The sequence below is a fragment of the Lucilia cuprina genome, chromosome 5 (genome assembly GCF_022045245.1).
Source record: "Lucilia cuprina isolate Lc7/37 chromosome 5, ASM2204524v1, whole genome shotgun sequence".
Lineage (NCBI taxonomy): Eukaryota > Metazoa > Arthropoda > Insecta > Diptera > Calliphoridae > Lucilia > Lucilia cuprina.
In genome coordinates this window covers 62,369,721-62,379,605 of record NC_060953.1, presented here as the reverse complement: position 1 = coordinate 62,379,605, position 9,885 = coordinate 62,369,721, and the positions used below count along the sequence as shown (strand labels likewise).

At 27.0% G+C, this 9,885-nt stretch overlaps 1 protein-coding gene across 3 annotated transcripts in view; it reads left to right on the top strand.

Moving 5' to 3' along the window:
• Positions 1–2,362: 2,362 nt before the first annotated feature.
• Positions 2,363–9,885, top strand: part of LOC111680497 (epsin-1) — a 16,558-nt gene continuing 9,035 nt past the window's right edge. For 2 of the 3 annotated variants that reach the window (XM_046951408.1, XM_046951410.1), the window contains exon 1: positions 2,363–2,615. In XM_046951408.1, the coding sequence (XP_046807364.1) occupies position 2,615 (1 nt within the window). In that variant the 5' untranslated portion in view covers positions 2,363–2,614. Of the gene's footprint in view, positions 3,311–9,885 lie in introns of all 3 variants that reach the window. The other variant, XM_046951409.1, reaches the window with a different exon arrangement.

The following is a 9,885-nucleotide window of genomic DNA, read 5'->3' as shown; positions in this document are numbered from 1 at the left end:
GTTTTTAACTTCATTGGTATGAAATCGACAAAAATTAAATGTTTGGTTTCAAAAATAAATAAGCTAGTGCATTCTTTACAGTTTAGTAAACAATTTTTCCAAATACCTAATGCACAATTCCAATATATAATGTACTCCATATATATAGGGTATCTTTCCAAAATTACTTTTATTTGTTTTTGTTTTTTAACCTGGTTTACCATGAAAAACTTTTGTTGAGAAACTATTGATTTTGTGTGTGAGAGAAAGAGATGGTTGATATTTCATTCTCTTTCTCTCACACACAAATATCAAAAGTTTCCCAATAAAAGTTTCCTAGTGTGAACCAGGTGTTAGCTACTCGTGTAGCTAAGACTTAACTTTTGCCGAATAGATGACTCACAACGCCAACTCTAATTTTTCCAGTACGATTAACCAGAATACAAATTTGAGTTTTCTTTGGTACTCGAACATAATCAAAATTAAAAACTTAGGGTTAGTTAACACCATTGCAAATGGTCAACATGCACCTCAAGAAAAAACCGTAACTCGGTGCAGTTATCTGACATCAAACATTGGCCAATGCGATTTGAAACGTAAAACTCTGGAAGGCATAGCAAAAAGGACGGTCTGATTACCCTTAAGCAATAATGGCAACGACGCACGACGGCCCTTCTCCACCCAGAGCTGAATTACGAATGAAAATTATTTACAATTATAAAATGAACATAAGTGGACTGGAATAAATTTTCAGTATCCTCTAGACAACTGTAGTGGGATGTTTGAAATTTTAATAAACGTAGGTATATGTAACAAATTTTGTATTAATTCGGCCTCATTTGATCATAACCTCCACCCACCTTTCAAATTCCAAATGACGAAGGTCAATAGTTCACTTACATCTTAGGTTTTTTCATAAAATTACCATAATTCAAACACAATGTGTAATGCTACTTTAACTATCCTGCAGATCGCTCTCAATTAACATTGCTCATTGGATTCTTGTCCAAATATTACTATAAGTAATTAATCACTTTAACATATAAAACAATAGTTTTATTCACTTTATATAGCCACAAGGATTTCCCTTAGCGCTAAGGCAAATAATGGACTTTTTTATTTTGTTTTTATTAAAACACTATTTTTATAAGCTTGTTAATTAATATTATGAATGATTATTTAATTTAACATTTATTAAAAATAATACAAAATTTACTATTATTTCTGTCTTAAAATTAGTTTATCGTTGACGTAAATAAAAAAAGATAACGGTAAAAAATAACAGACATGTCAAATAAACAATCAAATGTTTAGGCATTGCCAGACTAAAAATATATATATTTTGTGTCTGGTAATAAAGGCAGTGAAGTACACATGAAAAAAAAATTAAAAAAAAAACTGAATATATAATTAGTGTACAATGTATGAACTGTTTATCTGCAGTATACTAAGTTGTTCCAGATAAAAGAAATACTTTTCTCAATCGATGGGTATTAATGTGCTAAACACAATTATGTTAGAATGCTTTTTCACCTTACGCTACTAAGGTGAGGTGGCTATTATGCGTTTGTGCTGCTGTTTTTACACCCAAATATATTGGTTCTATACACAATCGGTTTTAAATCACTTTCTAAGTCGTTTAAGCTATCTGTGCACGATACCAGTTATAATTTGCATGACCGACGAAGTCTATTAACTAAGTTCTTGTTATATCCACTTACCTTCGTAAGAACAGAACAGCATCCAAACATACAAAAAAATACACAGCTGAATAAAACCAAATACATCTCCACACTCACATGTACATCTTTATCCAATTCACAGTGTTGTTGTTGCTTTTTTGCATGAACAAAATTTGGCTTTTTTTTTTTTGCTTATATCTCCGTTATTTATAGACCGATTTTACTGATTTTAAATAGCGATCTTCTCGAAAGCATGTCTAACTGAATTATTGAAGATTCGGATCTCGCCGATATCTGGGGACCTCTAAAAACTGATTTCAACAGACAGACGGACATGGCTTAATCGACTCCGCTATCTATAAGGATCCAGAATATATATACATTATAGGGTCGGAAAATTATATTATAGAAATTGCAAACGGAATGACAAACTTATATATACCCTTCTCACGAAGGTGAAGGGTATAAAAAACTTTAAATGATGTATAAAATATGTATAGGGTATCAGTACATTAAAAATTATTTCTCTCTTTTTATAAATACAATTTTTCGTTGCTAGCGTTAAAACACTTAAAAAAACCGACAGCACATATGGTAACACTAATTTCATTCTACAAAAATTGGGCAACCTTAAACAATATCTTCTCTCCCCTTTTTAAACATTCGCTTTTCATACTATTTTTCTTGTTGCCTATTATATTTTAATATTGACATTCGTACTGCATAGAACTGCAAATTCGCTGCGACACGGAAAAAATATTTTTATTTTTTAAAATTTTTTAACCAACACAAAAATTAAAACCAATAAATTTTTAAATAAATCGTGCAATTTTTTACTCAAAGCAAAATTTTAACAAAAATCATAAGTAATTTTTAAATCGACAAAAAAAGAGAAATTGTAATAAAGAAAAATTTTTGTAAAACGTCATTCATCATACAGTGCTGTGTCATCAAGTAAAGAGAATAAAAAAATTATTGCAGCCATAAATTACGAAAAAAGTGAAAAAATATATTTTTTAGAAATTTTATTTGAATAACGAAAGAGTGGAGAAACAAAATTTAAATTATTAACCATTTGAAATACTACGAGTTATTACTGCGTGGGTTATGAAAGTTATAAACTAAAGATTGGTGCAGAATTGAAGGCAGAAGAACAACATATTGTGGAAGAGAAGACTACACCTATTTTCAGCATTTCTTCTACATCAAATTTTTTTTGTTCGTTCATTTTTAAAGTAGTCAGTCTATAAGTCAGCCAGTGTACTACTCACTCAGTCATCGTTCCGTTTTTTTATGTTTTCCTAAATCTAACTGATTTGGCTGCTAGCTACCATATCCAAAACACTTTATTTGTGTTATTTTAGTGGTGTTTTTTTCTAATCAACGACTCTACTACGGACTTCTAATTTAGTTAATTTGTTGTACAATTGTGGTGTCTCGTGACGTTTGTTCGTTCGTTTTAGCAGTGTTGCACATTCCCAGTTAGATTTTTTTAGATTGGGTTCACTAACTATACTCGCCAAATAGCAAGAAATACAACAAAACTAATAATAACATCTGCAACATTCACCAACTAAAATATTACTAAATATAATTCCATTTACATTTTTATTTGTTAAAATTTTATTATTTGCCGTTTGTTAATTCAGGTGAGTTTAATTACAATATATTTTTTTTTTATTTCAAAATAAAATTCTTTTTTATTTTTTCTCTATTCATTTATTATTGTAATTTTCTTATTTATTTTGGTGTTAATTTATGTATATGAACTCTCGTCTTGTTTTTTTTCGTCTTTCCTTATTGTCTCTTGTTTCTTCTTGTTTTGTACTAATATCAGGGATGGAAAACACAGTACTGTTGTAGTTTTTTATTACCTTTCGGCATTTCAGAATATTGCATTAATTCTAAAGCTACACAGATGTACATATAACACGATTTTGAGATCTTACAGCGTTGGCAGATCTGTAAATGTAACGGTAGTTCAGGTGGTTGTAAGAAAATTTTACAATTTCATTAACAGGCAATTGTCAGATAATAAAATACTTTACCTTCCAACAAATATTATAAATTTACATTGTTGTCAGATTGATATACGGCAAAAGTTTCTGAATTTTATTTTATTTGCATTTATTCTTTAAATACCCCGTCTTGTCTGAAAATCGATCCATTGTCCGATGCATTAAATTCGCACATTGGACAAATAAAATGTAAGACAGTTATCTAACAAAGAAATATGTTTACACGATTATTAGATGTTTGACAATATTATCGTTTTACAATATACTACTGACAAAGCTTTTCTTAAAAACATGGTAAGATAAACATTTTAAGTTTACCCGCTTGTTAGACAATTTCTAAAGATTTTTCTACTAAGGCTGTAACATAGATTAAGATACAACCTGGCCAATTATGAACCATAAGTACCCGGAAGTTAATACCCTTTGGCATGCTTTATGTATTTGGCATGCTCCGGGAACTTATTATTCAGATAAGTCCTGAATTCTTTTCCAAAAACTTTTACTATACTAGTCATAATAATTTAATCATTAATATCTTCCATATTATCTATTCAAATTTTAAGCCTTTTATTTTCGAAAGCTTTCAAGCAATGTATGAAGTAACCCATTTATCGCCAACTTAAACAAATGTGAATTTTATACAGGATTTTTTTACAAATGTAAGACTTTTCTATAGTTTACCAATACAAACTTAACAAAATCTAGATACTGAAAAAGCTTTTATTTGATCTACCTTGCAAATTTCTAAATAAAAAAATAATGTTTTATTTGTTTTTAATGATTTTTAGACTTCGGCGCTTTTAAAAAGATTATAAATAAAAGTTCAAAAAAGTGTTGAAAAAGTGTTGAATAAAATGAATTCTCTCCGTATTTCTGAATTCGCCGACGACACTAATTTATAATTATATCTTGGCCCAAGGTGAATAGACTATAAGGTGAAGTCATTTATTTTTGCGCGGAATGAGTTTCATAGCATCGGGTTTGAAAGAGATTTTTTTATATGAAGTTTGAAAGGATAAATTTCCGTGGACAAAAAAAACAATCATCTGTTGAACTGACTTCGCCTTATTAGTTTCGCCATGTCTTGGCCCTAGTGTAGTAATATTTCTAAATAACAGTTTTCCATGCCTGATTAACAATAGTATTTTTTTATATAATTTCTCCACTTTGTTTACTTGTGTGTTTGTTTTTAACATTCGTTCGTTAGAAACCGGAAATTTTATAATTGTACGATTTACAATATTTTCTTTTATTTTGATTGTTTTTATTTTTTTTGCTTTCTTTGTGCCACAAAATAGAAAGTAGTAGTATTTATAAAGAAATTATTATTAAAAATAATAATAAAACTAGATGTACGGTTTTATTTTTTTTTTTGCTTATTATTTTTTACACTAGACTGTTAAGAAGTTACTCTTGCTAAATATACAATTAGGAAAAAGTAATTAGCACAGACCCGAATTTCTAGATTTATTTTGTTAAATACCTATATGAAAATCTCAGGCAGAGTTAAATGTTTTAATTCAAGAGTTATGATAATTCAATTAGCCCTTAACCATGTGATCAGACTGTATGCTTTTTGTTGGTCGAGTTGTAAATAAACTGGAGAATAATATAAATACTACAAATCACTTCATTTTAATTCTATTTTTATAAAGTTTTTCTCATCCGAGTTTAAGAAAGGGAACCACTTGGCCTCTTCGGGTTCAGCTTAAGACAATCTTGACTATAAGCTACCTATCTACTCTGATTGCTATAACTATACTATAATTGTAACAAAAATAAAGTTTTCATAGTTAAATAAATAACTTTATTAAGGGCGGGTTTCTTACTCATAAGTTAAACTAGGCTTAGCTTGCTGTTAGATTAAAATCGGAACAAATTTAGGTGGACTTTAAACGACAATTGTGTTTTTCAGTTTTAGATTTAACTTTGTAAGTATTGCCAAGTTTTCACTCAAAAACATAAACAATGAACAGCTGTTTTTTGCAAGCAATACTTTTGTAAAATTGAAAATTTTGGAAAAATGTTAAGTAAACATTTAAAACAATAATTAATGAAATAAAACAAATCAGAAAATTGCAATTTACTTAAAATATTATGTTTTTGTTCTTCCGAAATCATTGTTTAATTGTTTTTATTAATTGTGAATGAAGATTATCTTTATTAGAAAAACTCGCCCTAAGATTGCTGTTTAAAACTGAAGATAATTAGCATTAAGATTAATATAGAGAAAATATACTCATAAATTAAGCATTCATATTAGAACATATAAAGTATGATGAATCACATTTCCACAGTTAGCAAATATACTTAAATAGTTTGCAAAGGGGAACTTCCTTTATTCTATTGAATTTTAATAATCTCAATTAATTTGCAAAAAAAACATACTTATGTGTATGTTTTAAAAAAAAAATAAACTAAACTACAAATTTATTATACAATTTTATTTTTAACTTTGTTATCTAGTAAAATGTGTTTATATACTTTTATCTGTTTATTGTTAATTTAAGCATTTCACTTGAATAGTAAAGTACATTCTCCAAAACGCTTTGTTTTTTTATGATATTAAAATATGATTTTATTTTTTGTTTTTCTACATCTAAATTTTATATTTTATTGTTTTTTTCTCTTCATTGAAATACCGTCGAAACAAAAGAAAAAGTCATAAATTAATAAATTAAATATTATTATGAACATTTTAAAAGAGCATTGACTTTATAACAGACACAAGAATTTTAGCCATATTTTCAGGTTTAAATTACTTAAAAATAAAAATGCATTTATGACAAGTTAAATCTTAAAATATTAGTGAATATTTAATAAAGTTAAAAATAAGCCAAAAAAGTTATATGTTTATTACAAATATATTTAAAAAAATAAAAACATAAATTAAAAACTATTTAATAATTTAAAATATTTTTTTCTAAATTCTCCACTGTGTGTGTTCTAATTAACTTTAATACATTTTATAAAGACTACTTTATATTTTCCTTTAAAAATTGTTTATCCTCTAAAAGTCATAATACAAATAACAACAAAGTTATTTTCTTTAGAAATATGATAACAATAATAACTGTTAATTAGCACATCTAACAATATTTTCTTAACGACCGCATGCCCTTTACTGTCTCTGTTGTGACAAAGTTCTTTTAAATATTTGAATTCAAAACGTTAAAATGTTTGCCTTGAGACACTAACTGGTCATTGATCTTGAATTTTTACAGATTTTTTTATTTTTTCAAAATAAACACTTTCTTTTGCGTTTATTTGTACGTTTTACCTCAAATTTTTCTCTCTCTTTTTCAGTTATTACTTTTTTTATTCGTTATGTTCAGTTTTTATTTACAGTTTATATCAAGCTTTTTATTTTTTTCAGTTTACTTCTTGATAAGATAACTAAAAGCGCTTCAACTGTATAGCATTTTAAATGAGATTTGTATTTTACTTGAAATTGAGTCATATATTGCGAAACGGTAGTTTCTCGAAGTAAACATAAAAATCATGAGTAATTTGTCTAAGTTTCAATGGCAATAATGTTGTAACATAATTATTTTCGTATTTATAGTTTTTAAATTAATAATTTTGCTGTGGTTTTGAAAAATATTTTAAATGTTTGTTGTCATTTTTAATACATTTTTTAGTACTTTTTAATTGAAGGTTAATTTGAGTAAATTGGTACAAATTGAACTGAACTAGAAATGAAGTAGAATTGAACTAGAACTGAACTAGAACTGAACTAGAACTGAACTAGAACTGAACTAGAACTGAACTAGAACTGAACTAGAACTGAACTAGAACTGAACTAGAACTGAACTAGAACTGAACTAGAACTGAACTAGAACTGAACTAGAACTGAACTAGAACTGAACTAGAACTGAACTAGAACTGAACTAGAACTGAACTAGAACTGAACTAGAACTGAACTAGAACTAGAACTGAACTTGAACTGGACAGGATCTGAAGCTGAACTAGAAATGAAGTAAAATAAAGCTAGAGCTACAGAAACTAAATTATTGTAAATACAACTGCTCCTTGAAATATGACGAGAGAGCTGTACTTATTATACATATGCAAAGGGGTCAAGTTGCAAAATATTTTCAACAAATGTTTCACTTACTAAACGATATAATATTTTTCAAAATGCAACAAAATCTACACATAAGTATGTATATACATATGTATGTATAAACTCTTTTGCTTAAGGTCATTGTTACTTGAAAAACAATACATTATTTTGAAATGTTTTCGAATACAAAGCAGAGTCTTTAAATGAACAAATATGTATATAAGATACAAGTTCATTGCAGGCCAAAAGCAAATGCCAGAAAAAAAACACAATTAAATTAAAATAACCAATATATAAACAAAAGCGGAAATAATTAAATTTGCAAAATGTCTGGAAAGTGAAAATAAAGAAAAATTCTAATAAGAAAGAATTAAATCAATATACAATTTAAATGAAACCATACAAATTTAAACGAACAAAATAAAAACCAATATGTAGTATATAACCAAACAGTCAAACAATAGGTAGGTAATCATGTAAAGGGAAAATATTGGACAATTTTTTGTCATTAGTATAGATGACTATATGTCAGCCATATGCTATAAACGTTTAGTTCTAAATCTGTTATATGTAGTTAAGTAGTTCTAGTTGAGTCATAGTTTAGTCATAGTTCAGTCATAGTTTAGTTGTAGATCTATATTCAAAATTAATTTATAGTTTGAATATATCAATTGTTTTTATAACTATCTAAACCTTTTGATACTATAAAATGTTTCTAATGTCTTAACAAACATTATACACCTATTGTAAAATAAAACCAAAGATTTTAATTAATATTTCTTTATATTATTATTTTTTTATTTAAAATTCTACTCATTGAAATACAACAACGACATGTTTGCCTTTAGAAATTTAATAAAATAATTATAAATTATATGAATGTACACGTCCCGAGTTCATTTGCAAATGAATTTCAATAATATTTATAAACATACTAAAAAGTCACGTGTTCAGAATGTAAGTTTTTATTTTACAAACACATTAAAAAATATACTTGTTATTTACGCACATACAGAACTGTTTACAAAGTTTCCATGACAATTGGATCTTCGCTCCGGAACGACCCGAGTCATACTCGGCCAAAGATTGTCAACTCAGCGACAGCTGTATCAACCGAAAGTTTTTTCCCCAAAGAAAGAACTATCGGCCACAGTCGAGCTGTTACAACAACAAAGTTTCCATTTGTATTTTTACAAATCGAATTGTATTTCGAACTATTCTATAGTTTGTAAATTTCAACTTGATATTATATTTCAGTTTTCAAATATATATACAAAATTAAATAATTAAAAAAAAAAACATATCATCTTTCATATACAATTGGAAACAGTGTATTATGTTTGTATGTTCTGTACACTTTAAAGAAAATGTTAATATTTCATATATTTCTGCAAACTTAATAATTTAAAAGAAATAATTATAAAAATAAAAGGTATTAAAAGCTTTTTTTAATCACTCTTCATTATCATAATGACGAGATAATGGCAAAAACAAAAATGGAAAAAAAATCAAAATGCTTTTATCAATTATTATTTGTCTACATGTACTATTTACTTAAGTATTTAATAGATTGATATCAAGGTCGATACTTAAGTTAAGAGAGTGAATAAGTAGCGCAAAAAACATTAATCAATAAAAAAAATAATAAAATAGTTTTTAAACAAATTAACGGATAGACAAAATTATAAAGAGTATAAAAGATGGGCTTACTTCACAAAATTTGAATAAAAATTACTGTAGCGAACTTAAATTACCCGTAACTGATATCACTTTCATTAAAACTTTAAATAAAAATAAAAACTATAATAGAATTAGACTATTATAAAATATTTTCTTTGTTTTTATATATTTTCATATCTAATCTAATTTTTCTTATAAAGTTTGTAGATGATTTAAAAAGAATAGACAATTTTTATTTAGTTCAAACGAAAACTGGATTTTCAGTGTACCAAAAATAGTTAATTTTTCAATTCTAAAATATTTCGTCCTAGTTCTAGATCAGGTTTAGTTTAGTTCTAGTTCAGTTCTAGTACAGTTCTAGTTCAGTTCTAGTTTAGTTCAGTTCTAGTTCAGTTCTAGTTCAGTTCTAGTTCAGTTCTAGTTCAGTTCTAGTTCAGTTCTAGTTCAGTTCTAGTTCAGT